The following is a 13965-nucleotide window of genomic DNA, read 5'->3' as shown; positions in this document are numbered from 1 at the left end:
TTGTATATATGTGCCAAATCTTCTTTATCCATTCGTCTGTCCATGGGCATTTAGGTAGCTTCCATGACCTGGCTATTGTAAATAGTGCTGCAATGAACATTGGGGTGCATGTGTCTTTTTGAATTATGTGACTTTGATTTTAAGATAACTCAAGTCAAAAGGAGTTGGCTGTGACAACTTCTCATTTCTACGCCCTGGAGGCCCGGCCTAGCGGGTCTCCACAGCAACCGAACGCGTCTCCGAACCCAGCGGCGCCACGTAGGGCAGGGCAAGGGTGACGCACTTCCGCCTCAGGCCCCGCCCCTCCACAGCGGAGGCAAGGCCGCCTGGTTCGCGCATCCCGGGCCCGCGCGTGCGCAGTCTTCGGTAGCCCGGGCGGCTCGGGGTGGCAGTGTACCCGCGCCTTCCGGGCCGCGGCCCCGGGTGGTGAGAGGCCCTAGAGTCGCCACAGCCTGCAGTCCGCATTCCCTCTGACGACCTGCGCACACGTTGTCAGACACGAGCCCATCCCCAGTCAGGCGACGCACAGCCGACCCGAACCCTTCCCAGGAAAGCAGAGCTGGACACCCCCACCCTCCCAATCGGGGCGGGACTGGAGCCGTAGCTCACGCCCTCAACCCCGTTACGTCACGGCGCTGCCGGGCCTCCTGGGAGTTGTGGTACGGTCCCGCCCCCCGGCCACGGTCTCAACGGGCTGCGGACTTCAAGTCCCGGCAGGCCTCGCGGCGGCCCCAGAGCCTCGAGCGCCGGGGGCTTCGGGCGGCCTTGGCCGGTGGGCTCTGGTGCTGCGCTGTGCGGCGCGGCGGGGCGGCCTGGCTGGTTGGCTGGCTCTGAGTAGCCTAGCTTGCGGGCGGGCCGCCGCACACACTGAGGCCGCAGTCGGCCAGCTGACAGACTCGGCTCTCCTTAGGCCCCCGGAGCCCCCGCGCGAAGCAGGCGGGACGCAAACTTCGGGGCAAGTGGAGGGGTAGACAAGGGCACCAGGGCCGGGGACTGGCAGCGGCGGGGGCCCGGGGCGGCTTTCCGAGGAAGGTGACGAATGACAGGGGCGGGGCGGACCCCAGGGAGTGAGGGGAGGGTCAGTTTCGGGGCGGGCGCCCTGCCCAGCCTGTCCAGCCCCGCCCCCCCGCAGGCCAGCTGCTCGAGTCCAAGGCTCAGCGCAGGGCCTTGCCGTTCGCCAGCCCTCCGACCCCATCCCCGGCGGCCCCAGACCCCAGGGAGCCCTGCAGGGCAGGAGCCAGGCCCCTGGGGCAGCTCTGGGGTCGTGGTCGTGGGCCCGGGAATGAGCCTGTAGACAGCGGGCGTGTAGATTGTGCGTCTTGGCATCTCCCCGCCGCCGCAGGGTCGGATGGCACAGGGCTTGCGCTGAAGCTCAGCAAGGCTCGAGGCCAGTCCGCAGGTCTCCAGACGTCAGGACTGCGTCCCACCAGTCTCTGGGCGGGCGGGGGGCGTCGGAACAGCTAGACAGGTGAGCTCTTGAGGGGCTCGGATTCTGTCTGATGCTATGTCAGAGGGGCTTTGCTTGTTTTTGAGTGTGTCTCTGGGGTGGTGGGGTGGTAAATACTCCTGCCTCTCCCTCTGAGCTCAGAACCAATAGAGGCAATAAGCAAAGGTGCCAGACAGGGCTCTGGGGGGCCCAACGGGGCTGGGGATGAGGCAGCGTGAGAGTGGGAGCCCTGGCAAAGCTGGTCCTTCCTGGCAGGTGCCCTCGTCTTGCCTTCTCACTCTGGCCTGTTGCTGCAGGTGCAACAAGTATCTGAAGGTTGTGCCCCCGCCCAAGGTTGGCCCTGTGCAGTGGCTGGGTCATGACGCCGCGGTCTGCAGGGTGCCTGAGGGCTTCCATCTGGGTGGCCAAGATTTGGGTGATGACCTCCCTCTGCTTCCTGCGGGCCTTCCCCCAGCTGGTGTGTTTGTACTGGGCCAAGTCGGGTCTCAAGGCTTCACCTGGCCTCTGAGAGGCCAGACTCCCTGGGCACCCAGGATGGCCACCTCTGCCTTAGCCAGAGCTGCCGCGTGACCGGAGACTGTGATTCACCAAGTCTTGCCAGTTGACCGTGCCACACATGGTGTGGATTTAAACAGCATCATCAGCCCAGCCGGAGGTGCCAGGGAAGGAGTGGCAGCCTCTGGTCGCGAGCAGTCAGCACGCAACTTTATTCTTCTCAATAAAGGCAGTTTGCCAACTTCCTAGCTAAATGGGATTTCATCTTTGCAGCTTGTTGAAGTTTTTCCAATGAAATTGTCCAAATAGGGCAAACACCTTATTTCTATACTGTCCCAACATGTGCTTTAGAAATAGTTTTGCATTCCAAGAGCTGGAAGTTTCTTGTGAAAAGAGAAACTAGTAAACCAACAGAGCAGATCCAGGTGTCCACCTGTTTGGTTGAGATGGTAAATGCTAAAAGTGTAAAACTGTCTTTTAAAAACCATGTTTCCCCAGACTTGCTGGCTGGCTACCTGTTTGGTTTGCTGTGTTCTGCGTCGGCAATCGCTTCTAGTTTCCAACAGGAAATCTTGGTGTCTGAGCAAACCTGTGACCCGGGAAAGAGCAGCTAAGCATCCGGGATGTTGACGAGAGGCTGGTGTGTGCTGTAAGGTAAGTGCCGACTGCTCGCACCTGGAGCGCTTCAGGGTCATCGTAAACCCTCATAGTGACGGCCTCGGGGTGTTCCGGTGCCAGCCAGGGGTGGCCTGTGAGCTCTGAGGAAGACGTTAGAGTACGGCATTTCTGGCGAAGGAAGAAAAAGGAAGAACTCTTTGGGTGAATTTCGCACTGAAACGGAGGTCCCCTTCCTCCCTAGCCCCTCAGGGTTTCTTCGCTGCCCCCCTGCTCCTGACCCCGGTCCATTCCCTGCTGGCCACCCCCTCCCCTCACACCTGGGTGGTGAGGTAGTGACCCCTGACACTGGGCAGGCTGGGGACCTGAGGTCACATGGAGCACGAGCGGCCATCTGCTGGGTCCTGGTGACAACAGCGACAAATACCAGGCACGTGGGGGGAGGAAAGTGGCAGAGAGGCCTGGAAAGCCACCTGGCCTGCTTCACCAGGGTCCTACTATGCTGTGCCCAAGCGCTGAGGTCCGGGAGCCAGGAGGGCGAGCAGGGAGCCGTCTCTGGGGGCCCTGCTCAGGCCCCAGGTCGGGCGACGCCAGGCTGGGCGCAGGTGCTGCGGCCGAGGGCCAGCCCTGGGCCCCCCAGGGATGGAGTGTGGAGGGGAGGTGAAGAGAGGCTCCCCAGGCTGTGGGCGCCGCAGGGCGGGATGCTCCTCTCTTCTCACTGTCCTCCTCAAGGGCCACTGGTCTGCGTGGGAGGAACCCCGAGGCTCAGCGTGTCCATTTGGCTCTGTTCCCTGTGGGCCAGTGGGCTCCCAGGAGGGACATCCTTGGGGAGCAGGGAGGTTGCTGGCCAGCTCTGGAGAACTGTCTGGTTGTGCTCAAAATAGGGGTGTGAAGGCATCAGGTGCTGGTCAGAGGCGCTTCTCGTGACAGGCTGGACTTCCCTGGTGCCCTCGTGGAGCCGCTGCTGGCTGGGACTTGCTCCTGTTTTCCCACAGGCCCTGCTGGGCCTCCTCCACCCCCTGTTCGTTCTCTGCGCATTCCCCTGAGGGCAGAGCCAGGCACGGGGCACGCCTGCTATCCTGCTCAGGATGTCCACTCCCCGCCCCCTGTCTTGGTGGAGATGGTTCTGCAGCCCGTGGCCAGTGGGTCTGTAGGCCTCCAGGAGGGTGGGTGTGACAGCTGGCCAGGCAGGCTGAGGGGCTGGGCTCACAGGCAGAGGGCGTGCCACTGTGGCTGCAGAAGGACCACAGTGCCAGCTCGTGGGACTGGCGTCCTTTCCTGCCCCTTTCTCTCAGCGTAGGGCCAGTTTCTGGCCCTGCAGATGGCGTGCCCTTGCTAGCAGGGGTCTCTCGTTGGGCCTGTCTCCCCACACTTGCTTGGATCTGTGCTTGCCTGGAACGAGGTCCAGTCTGACTGGCTCAACAGGAGCGCCTGGGAAGGGCGAGAGGCAGCTCGACACTGCCCACGGGCCACGGCCAATTCTGGAGGCTCCCGGCGGGGAGGAGGGCATGTGCGATCTGGCTGAGGTTGGCAGCCTGGCGTGACAGGGCCTGTGCCCTAAGGGGCAGCGGCACCACTAAGCCACTGGGCCACTGGCTCAGGCTGCGCTGCTCTGCCTGAGTCAGACATGTGTGGCAGCTGCTGATGGAGAGACACCAAGCAGGAGGCCGAGGCCACACGTGAACGGCCTGCCCTGCGAGGTGGTGGCCCACAGGCCCTCAGCCCTCGTCTGGGGCTCACTGGCAGTGAAGAGCCACAGGCAGTCTCGTGTGGCCTTTTTGCTGTGGCAGGAAGCACGGAGAAGCCCTGGTGCCCCATCTTCGCAGGGGCCAGAGACCACAGAGGGGAGGGTGGCTGGAGGGCGGCAGGAGACGGAGGCGGCGTGGCCCCGGGGGGCGCAGCCGGCCAGGTGAATGAGCAGCGAGTGGTTTCCCTGAGGAGACTGGCCATCGGGTCGGGAAGGCACGTCCTTTTATTTTTTTTTTTTATTTTTTTTATTTTTATTTTTATTTTTTTTAATTAATTAATTTATTTATTTATGGCTGTGTTGGGTCTTCGTTTCTTGTGCGAGGGCTTTCTCCAACTGTGGCGAGCAGGGGCCACTCTTCATCGCGGTGCGCGGGCCTCTCACTGTCGTGGCCTCTCCCGTTGCGGAGCACAGGCTCCAGATGCGCAGGCTCAGTAGTTGTGGCTCACGGGCTTAGTTGCTCCGCGGCATGTGGGATCTTCCCAGACCAGGGCTCGAACCCATGTCCCCTGCATTGGCAGGCAGATTCTTAACCACTGCGCCACCAGGGAAGCCCGGCACATCCTTTTAGATTGTCCACCTGCGTCTGGAAGCCCTGGCGGTCCTGGGAGGGGTGAGGCAGGAGCGGTCACAGGCGCGTGCCCGGGAGGCGGGGGGACTTGCAGAAGCCGAGCTGGCTGAGCAGTCCATGCTGCTGAGGATCTGAGGGTCCTTCACTCGGACCCTGGGCTGGGCATGGACCAGGAGCCTCGCCCTGTGGGCAGCCCCCCTCCCCTGCACACCCTGTGCTGGCGCACACCTCGAGGTGGGGCTGGGCAGAGGGTGGCCATCAGATGACCTGTGGGCTCAGGCCTGGGATTCTGAGTTTTGGGCTGGTGGGGGGCAGGGTCCAGCTGGAGGGGTGCCGTGTGGTTTTCCTTCCTTGTTGCTGGCTAAGCTCTGGGCTGGCCTGGTGGCCTGTGGCTTCACTGGGCCACTGGGCGCTAGCAGGAGCCAGCTGCACCCCAGCCGGCCTCAGGGTCTCCCTCTGGCATTCCAGGAGCTCTGCAGTGAGACTGCTGGGTGCCCCAGGCCAGCGTCTCCCCAGCCTCGGGGTCCCGACGCTACCTGAGAGCCCGCTCCACTGCAGAGGCTCAGTCTCCAGAGATGGAGCGGCGACTGCCCCCTCCAGCCCTGGAGCCCTGAGCCCTCTCCCGCATCAAGTCCTGTTGATTTAACATCTTAGGCGTTATCCAAATCCATTCATGTCATAAAAAAAATTTATTGAGGAATCACATATACAGGGAGGCCCAGGTCATAAGTGATCCAAGTTAGCAAAGTGAACACGTGTATAATTGGCACCCAGATCAGGAAGTAGCATGTTCCCTCCGGGCCCAAGCCCCCCATGACCACTTCCGCCGCTGTCTCCCTGACTCTAGTGCCCTGGATTTGTCTGTCCCGTTTGTGAACTTTCTATTGGTGGAATCAGGCACGTGGCTTCTTTCCTTCAACATGCGTTTGTGAGCTTTGCTGTGTGTAGTGCAGTGGTTTGTGCTCCCTTGGAGGTAAATCGCGTGTCACGACCCAGTTCACCCTTGAGCACTCGGGGCGGGCGCTGCTGTGAACAACGCCACCTCCGTCAGGGCCTGCCTGGGGTGGCCGGGCCATGCTTCTCTGGAGAAGGACCACACAGCACTGCCCACTGGGCTGTGGGTGGCATCAGACCCTGTGTGTGTTAGCTGCTGGGGGCACCTGTTCCAGCGTTTTCCTGTTTTCTCTTGGGCTGTCTGCTTTGTGCATGAGATCTGCAGGCCCTCCGTCCACACTCCAGGCACAGGGCCTTTGTGGCGGATGTGTGCTGCCTCTCCAGGCGTAAGCGCCGTCCAGCTTCTCAGTTGGCGACACAAAGAAAGTCTGCTTGCTTCGGGAAGTTTTATTGTCTTAACCTTTCATGTTGATGTGTGCCATCCTGGTGGCCCCCTGTACGCCAGCCACTCAGAACCGGATCGGCTAGTGCGGGCAGACCCTCCTCCCAGCCGAGTCTTGTCCCCTGGTTCCCTGGGGACCTGCAGTCCTGTCACCAGGATGGCCCCCACACTTCTGCTCCAACTCCCCATAGCGGCTGGCAGGCCCTTTCCAAAGAGGTGTCCCATCCTCCCTCCAGGACGGGCCCACCTCCGCTTTTGCAGCTGGTCTGCCGTGCTGCTGGCGGGTGGCCACGTGGGCCCCCTTTGGTCCCTACTGCACAGGCCCCCCCCCTCCAGCCCCAGGGCATTCCCCGTGTTCCACCCCACCCCCGTTCCCATCCATCTCTCCCTGGCAGCCCTCTCAGAACTGGTGCAAGCCCGTGTGGCCTCCTCAGTGTGGCCTGAGGGTGCCCTCTGCCCGCAGGTCTCGCACTATGGAGCCAGACCCCCAGGCGGGCGTGCAGGTGGGCATGCGCGTGGTGCGCGGCGTGGACTGGAAATGGGGCCAGCAGGACGGCGGCGAGGGCGGCGTGGGCACGGTGGTGGAGCTCGGCCGCCACGGCAGCCCTTCGACCCCCGACCGCACGGTGGTCGTGCAGTGGGACCACGGCACCCGCACCAACTACCGCGCGGGCTACCAGGGCGCGCATGACCTGCTGCTCTTCGACAACGCCCAGATCGGTGCGCGTGGTGCCCCGGGGGCGGGACCGGGCAGAGGGGCGGGGCCGCGCGGCGCCCCTGACGCTGCCCGCCCGCAGGCGTTCGCCACCCCAACATTATCTGCGACTGCTGCAAGAAGCACGGGCTGCGGGGCATGCGCTGGAAGTGCCGCGTCTGCTTCGACTACGATCTCTGCACGCAGTGCTACATGCAGAACAAGCACGAGCTGGCCCACGCCTTCGAGCGCTACGAGACGGCCCACTCGCGCCCGTGAGTTCCCCCGCCGCCCCGGGTGTGGGCGCGGCCCCCCTGCGTCCTCCCCGCTCATGTCCAGGGCCTCGCAAGCGCACCTCTGACACCCGAGCAGCCTTGGTCCCAGAGGACTGGAGCTGCCTCCTGCTGGCCACTCCCCAGGATACAGGTCGAGTCCTTCCTGAGCCATTTCCTCGAGGAGTGGCCAGGGTCCTGGTCACGCCGTGGGGCCTGGGCTTTGACACCAGTCCCTATCCCTTGCAGAAGGCAACCGTGTCCACTGAGCAGGTCTGCGGAGGTGGGTGCTGTGGCTGGGGCCTTCTCCGGTGTCCCGGTCCCCTCCTAGAGCCAGGCTCCCCAGTGGTCCCCCAGTGCCGCTGTGGCCGGGGCGCTGAGGGTGGCGTGCCTGGGGCGTGCTGCCGGCGTCCGCGCCTGTGGAGGTGCCGTTGGTCTGGCTGGCAGGCTCCTTTGCTGTCGTCGGGGGGGACCAGGCTGGGCAGGAGTCCACTGGGCTGGGTGGGTGCCCAGAGGTGCACCCCTGTCCCCCGCACTGTTGCCCTCGCCTCCTTGACACCCCCCACACACGGAGGGGAGGGGCTCCACGTCCCAGCCACCCCCGGCCAGTGTGGCAGCCAGGATGAGCTGTCTGGGCGCCTCTGGCCAAGCCTGCCTTGCTCTCTCCTCTGCTTCCCACGTGCTGAGCTCCCCTGGGCCAGGCCGTGCGCTGAGCTCTGGGGTCAGCTCTAACGGGAGGCAGCAGGTTTGGTGTGACTGTACGTAGAGGGTGTGTGGTGAGGGTGGGCCTGGGGCGCCCTTCTCGCCTGACATCATGAAAGGTCCCCCAGGGACTTTCCTGGCGGTCCGGTGGTTAGGACTCTGCACTCTCATTGCCGAGGGTGCCAGTTCAATCCCTGGTCGGGGAACTAAGATCCCACAAGCTGCCTGGTGTGGCCAAATTGGAAAAAAAAAAAAAAAAAAAGAAAGAAGAACGGTCTCCTGGAGGGACCTGGGCCGCAGCCCCACTCTAGGCCCAGAGTGTGGAGGGCACTGACCTGTGGGCCTGGGAGCTGGCGGCGCCGCATCCTCTAGACTCCAGGGGTGGGAGTGGAGGAGCAAGGCCGGCAGAGCAGGGGGCCTGCTCCATCGCGTGGGTGTCCCTCATGGCCTGGGACCCACTCTCTCTCTCGTAGGGTCACGCTGAGTCCCCGCCAGGGCCTCCCAAGGATCCCGTTAAGGGGCATCTTCCAGGGAGCGAAGGTGGTTCGGGGCCCCGACTGGGAGTGGGGTTCACAGGATGGTGAGTGGGGGCCCAGGGTGGGCAGGTGGGCGCTGGGCTGCCACCGGCTATGGCTCGTCCTCTGGCGCAGGCTCAGTCTGCCGGTGGGGCCGCTGTCTCCCAGGAGGGGAAGGGAAGCCCGGCCGAGTGGCGGACATCCGTGGCTGGGATGTGGAGACGGGCCGGAGCGTGGCCAGCGTGACCTGGGCCGACGGCACTACCAACGTGTACCGCGTGGGCCACAAGGGCAAGGTGGACCTCAAGTGTGTGGGCGAGGCAGCCGGTGGCTTCTACTACAGGGAGCATCTGCCGAGGCTCGGTACGGGCGGGCCCCACTGACGCCCACCCAGTTGCTCTCTGTCCTGGCTGAGCCTCACCAGGGGTGGCCCGTGAAGTCACGGAGGGGAGGTGAGGCATGGGGGCGGAGGGACCCGCGTGAGCTGGGCCTGCCACCTCGCCCCCAGGCAAGCCCGCAGAGCTGCAGCGCAGGGTGAGTGCTGATGGCCAGCCCTTCCAGCACGGGGACAAGGTCAAGTGTCTGCTGGATGCGGACATCCTGAGGGACATGCAGGAAGGCCATGGTGGATGGAACCCCCGGATGGCCAAGGTGAGCCGCCCCACCTGCCGAGTCCCCGTGCCGCCCCTCCCCACATCCTCTGGACCCCCGCCCTCCTGCTCCACCTGGCCACAGCCTCCGTGACCCGCTGCAGTGTATCGGACAGATGGGCACCGTACACCGCATCACGGACCGTGGGGACGTGCGTGTGCAGTTCAGCCACAAGACCCGCTGGACCTTCCACCCTGGGGCTCTCACCAAGGTGCATGGGGGGCCGGGCTGAGCCCCTCTGCTCGCTTCCGTACCCCCTTTAACGTGCTGGCTTGGCCCTGGGAGTGCCTCCCTGGGGCCCTGAAGGAAGAGGGGAGGGCATGGTGGGGTCCAGAGGGGACTAGGTCCAGGGAGAGGGGACCCTGGTGTGAGGCACGGGGGTGGGGGCCGCGGGGAGCTGTTGGAAGCTGGGGCGGCAGGCCGGGCGCGAACATCTGTTCTGAGGGCCAGAGGGGCCTCTGCAGCCTCACAGGCAGGAGGTGGTGGGTTGGGCGTACTTTCTTAGGAGGACAGGGGGACGGGGTGGACCTTGGCCGGGGCTGGGGGCGGGGTGGGCGTGGTGAGAGCTGTCTGGGATGCAGTATCCCTCGGATGAGGGATGGAGGGGGTGGGAGGCAGCGGCGTGTCCAGTGATGGCACCTGGGCTGGGGCAGCGCCAGCACTCAGCTCTGGGACTGCTGGGGCACATCTGCCTTCAAGGGTGGGGGATGGTGGGGTCATAGGACAGGTGGCTTTTAGAGTGAGCTCTGTCTGTACCCATGAGGGCAAGGGCGAGGAGGGAGCTGCTAGGGAAGGTGTGGGGGTGGGGGAGGGGCAGCCCTGACCCCCTCCGTGCTGTTCCAGCCTGGCTCCCGGTCATCCTGTGGGCCCCGCTCCCCCGAGCCAGGCTAGTCTGGTCTTGGCTGTGCTGCCCGCTCCCCCGTCAGTGTGCAGGGACAGGCCCACCCTGGCCTGCACACCCCCCCAGCTGGCTTCTGTCCCGTCTGGATGCTGATGTCCGCTGCCTCTCTGGCTGTCACCCGCATGGCTCTGAGGCTAGGCCACCAAGGGCTGCCCTGGTCACCTGTCGCCTTTATCGGGCCAGATCCTCTGGTTGTGCTTTCGGGCAGGGGCTGGGGTCCTGTCCCGGCCAGCCTGTCCTGTGGAGCTGGATGGGGGCGCCTTCCTGCTCTACGACCCCAGGCAGCCACACCTGCCCGGGGCCCCTCACATGCTTCTCTGTCACTCAGCACAACTCCTGCTCGGTGGGTGAAGTTGTGCGGGTCATTGACGACCTTGACACGGTGAAGCGGCTGCAGGCTGGGCATGGCGAGTGGACAGATGACATGGCCCCCGTGAGTCCCTCACCCCTACCCCCCCACCCCCAGCTCCCTCACCCCTGGGAGGCCCACCTGAGACCCCGCCCTCTCCCCACCCAGGCTCTGGGCCACATCGGGAGAGTACTGAAGGTTTTCGCAGATGGGAACCTGGGTGTGCTGGTCAACGGTAAGCTGTGGACCTTCAGCCCCTCCTGCCTGGTGGCCTACCGGCCTGAGGAGGACGCCAACCTGGACGTGGCCGAGCGCGCCCGGGAGAACAAAAGTGAGGGCGTCCAGCGCGGGCGGCTGCGGGGGGGGTGGGGCCGCCCCTGGCCACCACCGAACCTCAGCCCTGCCCTCCCCAGGCTCCCTGAGTGTCGTCCTGGACAAGCTTCGAGCCCAGAAGAGTGACCTGGAGCATCCGGGGAGGCTGGTGGTGGAGGTGGCCCTGGGCAACGTGGCCCGGGCTCTGGACCTGCTGCGGCGGCACCCGGAGCAGGCGAGCTCCTGAGACCAGCCCCCGCCACCCCCCACCCCTGCCCCCGGCCCCACCAGCCCCAGCGGGAGGGGCCGGGGCCAGGGGCTAACCCTCTGTCCTCCTGGCAGGTGGACACCAAGAACCATGGCAGGACCGCCCTGCAGGTGGCTGCCTACCTAGGCCAGGTGGAGCTGATGCGGCTGCTGCTGCAGGCTCGGGCGGGCGCGGACCTGCCGGACGACGAGGGCAGCACGGCGCTGCACTACGCGGCGCTGGGGTGAGAGGCCTGGCCGGGGCGTGGGGGGCCGGGCCCGCAGGTCCAGCCAGTGGGCACAGCGCCCCTCCTGCTTCCTCTCCCGCCAGGAACCAGCCCGAGGCCGCCCGGGTGCTCCTGAGCTCGGGTTGCGGGGCCAACACTCTTAACGGCACCCGGAGCTCGGCTCTGCACGTGGCCGTGCAGAGGGGCTTCCTGGAGGTGGTGAGGGTCCTCTGTGAGCGCGGCTGTGACGTCAACCTGCCCGTGAGTGCTGGGTCCCCTGGCCTTATCCCTGGGGTAAAGGAGGCAGTGGCCAAGACCTTTTTGGCAAGTGACCACTGGCCCACCACCGGCAGGACGCCCATGCTGACACGCCCCTGCACTGTGCCATCTCGGCGGGCACTGGCGCCAGCGGCATCGTGGAGGTCCTTACTGAGGTGCCGGGCATCGACGTCACTGCCACCAACAGCCAAGGCTTCACCCTGCTGCACCATGCATCCCTCAAAGGCCACACGCTGTGAGTTTGGGGTGGACGCATGGCCAGCAGCCAGCTCCTGCTGTGCTGCTGGGCCACTCTGGGGTCGCCCCTGACCCCAGACGCGTCTCCCTGCTCCCACAGAGCCGTCAGAAGGATTCTGGCGCGGGCCCGGCAGCTGGTGGACGCCAAGAAGGAGGATGGGTTCACAGCGCTGCACCTGGCCACCCTGAACGACCACAGGGAGGTGGCCCAGGTTCTCATCCGAGAGGTGTGGATGCAGGGTCCTGGGCGGGCCCGGGGACCGGGGTGTCAGGGCCCACCGGGGTCCCTGGGCTGAGCCTGTGCCCCCCCCCCCGCCCCCCAGGGCCATTGTGATGTGAATGTTCGCAACCGTAAGCTCCAGTCTCCGCTGCACCTGGCTGTGCAGCAGGCCCACGTGGGGCTGGTGCCGCTGCTGGTGGACGCTGGCTGCAGCGTCAACGCCGAGGACGAAGAGGGGGACACAGCTCTGCATGTGGCACTGCAGCGTCACCAGCTGCTGCCCCTGGCGACTGATGGGGCCAGGGGGGACCCAGGGGCCTTGCAGCTGCTGTCAAGGGTGAGGAGGCGTGACTCTGGGTGCTTGAGAGGTGGGCCGTGGCACCTGGCTGTAGACCCCTGTGTCCTCTGCCCACCTCCACCTTCGGGGACAGCCCTGACCAGGTCCTCTCAGGGTGGGACAGCCCGGGCCGCAGTGGTTTGCAGGAGGTGTCTTCTGCGACCCCAGTCACTGCTGTGTGGCCAGTGTTCCTGACATTCTGTGCTTCAGACCAGCCTGGGAAAGGGGGCGGGGCGCCGTGTGGGCGGGGGTCGTGTGTCAGGACCCGGCCCCACTGCCGGCAGGGGCCTTTTCCCGCCTGCCTCCGGCGGCTCCGGGGGTCTCGGGCGGGGCCCAGGCCTCTGAAGCCCGGTGCCAGACAGGCTTCCTCCAGGCCAGCGTTCCCAGGTGCCCGCCCTCACGGCGTCTGTCCTGCCACCCAGCTACAGGCCTCGGGCCTTCCGGGCAGCGCGGAGCTGACGGCTGGCGCGGCGGTCGCCTGCTTCTTGGCGCTGGAGGGCGCCGACCTGAGCTACGCCAACCACCGCGGCCGGAGCCCGCTGGACCTGGCAGCTGAGGGCCGCCTGCTCAAAGCCCTGCAGGGCTGTGCCCAGCGCTTCCGGTGAGCGGCCGGGGGCCGGGGGCCGGGGGCGGGCCCGCCCCCGCCCGCAGCCCTGGGCCCTTTCAAGCCCCCTCTAACCACGCAGGGAGCGGCAGGCTGGCGGGGGCGGGGGCGCGGCCCAGGGCCCAAGGCTGGCGCTCAGTGCCCCCAACACTGTGACCAACCTGCATGTCGCTGCGCCGTCCGGGCCCGAGGCCGCCGAGTGCCTGGTGTGCTCGGAGCTGGCGCTGTTGGTGCTGTTCTCGCCTTGCCAGCACCGCACGGTGTGTGAGGGTGAGTGCAGGGGGCAGGGGCGGGGCGGGGCGGGGGTGCGGCGACCGGGATGGGGGGCCTCGCTCAGCCGTGCGATCCCCCGCAGAGTGCGCCCGCAGGATGAAGAAGTGCATCAGGTGCCAGGCGGTCATCGGCAAGAAGCTGCGCCCAGGTGGGGCTCGGCGCCCACCCCACCCCACCCCACCCCCCGGTGTGGGCCGCTGCACCTCGCCCCGCGGTTCACGGCTCCGTCCCCTGTCGTGGCTCACGCTCCTGCCCGCGGTTCTCCCCCAAGCCTCGGGCCTCCAACAGCCCTTGCCTCTGACCGGAACCCCTTCCCGCAGACGGCACGGAGGTGGTCAGCGCCGCCTCCGCCCCCGGCCCACCGCGGCAGCTGGTGGAGGAGCTGCAGAGCCGCTACCGGCAGATGGAGGAGCGCATCACCTGCCCCATCTGCATCGACAGCCACATCCGCCTCGTGTTCCAGTGCGGTCACGGCGCCTGCGCGCCCTGCGGCGCTGCGCTCAGCGCCTGCCCCATCTGCCGCCAGCCCATCCGCGACCGCATCCAGATCTTCGTGTAGCTCGCGTCCCCTGCCTCGTTCCGGGGCCACGCCCCGCGACCGCCCTCGCAAACCCCTCTTCTGTATTTTATAAAAAGATTAACGGACTTTGCGCCTGGTTGCCTGCCTGGGGCGGGGCCGTGGGTCCCCCACCCCGGACCATCCCGACCTGGCCCCCTTCCGCCGTTGGCCCAGCGCTGGCCAGAGGCCCCGCCTGACCCCTCCCGACCTGCGTGTCCTGCTCTTCTTCCCAGGACTCACGGGTCCAGAGTCCTGCCAGGATCCCCGTCTCTGGGCCAGAAAGGATGGGGCCCGGGCTCGCGGTGTCGTCCAAGAGCACTGGTTGGACCGAAACCCCAGCAGCGCCTCCTCCCTGCGCCTGGGGCGGGCTGTGGAG

At 65.9% G+C, this 13965-nt stretch overlaps 1 protein-coding gene across 3 annotated transcripts; it reads left to right on the top strand.

The window, feature by feature from the left end:
• The first annotated feature begins 713 nt into the window (after positions 1–713).
• MIB2 (MIB E3 ubiquitin protein ligase 2) lies at positions 714–13676 on the top strand. 3 transcript variants are annotated; one of them, XM_082417702.1, is made up of 20 exons: positions 714–955; positions 2441–2596; positions 6675–6931; positions 7009–7180; positions 8353–8459; positions 8563–8757; positions 8903–9045; positions 9161–9256; positions 10275–10379; positions 10464–10626; positions 10709–10842; positions 10950–11098; positions 11185–11341; positions 11434–11594; positions 11697–11823; positions 11920–12153; positions 12576–12754; positions 12840–13027; positions 13113–13178; positions 13351–13676. In XM_082417702.1, the coding sequence occupies exons 3-20, from the start codon at positions 6685–6687 to the stop codon at positions 13587–13589; spliced, it is 2862 nt and encodes a 953-aa protein (XP_082273828.1). In that variant the 5' UTR covers positions 714–955; positions 2441–2596; positions 6675–6684; the 3' UTR covers positions 13590–13676. The 3 variants fall into 3 exon arrangements, with proteins under 3 accessions (XP_082273828.1, XP_082273829.1, XP_082273827.1); XM_082417701.1 differs by having other exon boundaries at positions 715–955; positions 9149–9256; XM_082417703.1 differs by lacking the exon at positions 9161–9256.
• The last annotated feature ends 289 nt before the right edge of the window (positions 13677–13965 follow it).

The sequence above is a fragment of the Balaenoptera physalus genome (genome assembly GCF_965194825.1).
Source record: "Balaenoptera physalus genome assembly, chromosome: 1".
Taxonomy (NCBI): domain Eukaryota; kingdom Metazoa; phylum Chordata; class Mammalia; order Artiodactyla; family Balaenopteridae; genus Balaenoptera; species Balaenoptera physalus.
The sequence above is the reverse complement of the archived record's forward strand: the minus strand, read 5'-3'. Positions and strand labels throughout refer to the sequence as shown.

Excerpts from the sequence above, each read along its gene's own strand:
- MIB2 (XM_082417701.1), top strand. The coding sequence starts at position 6,685 with ATGGAGCCAGACCCCCAGGCGGGCGTGCAGGTGGGCATGCGCGTGGTG. Across the intron at positions 10,380-10,463 it reads GGACAGATGACATGGCCCCC|GCTCTGGGCCACATCGGGAG; the intron begins GTGAGTCCCTCA and ends CTCCCCACCCAG. Across the intron at positions 12,154-12,575 it reads CCTTGCAGCTGCTGTCAAGG|CTACAGGCCTCGGGCCTTCC; the intron begins GTGAGGAGGCGT and ends CCTGCCACCCAG.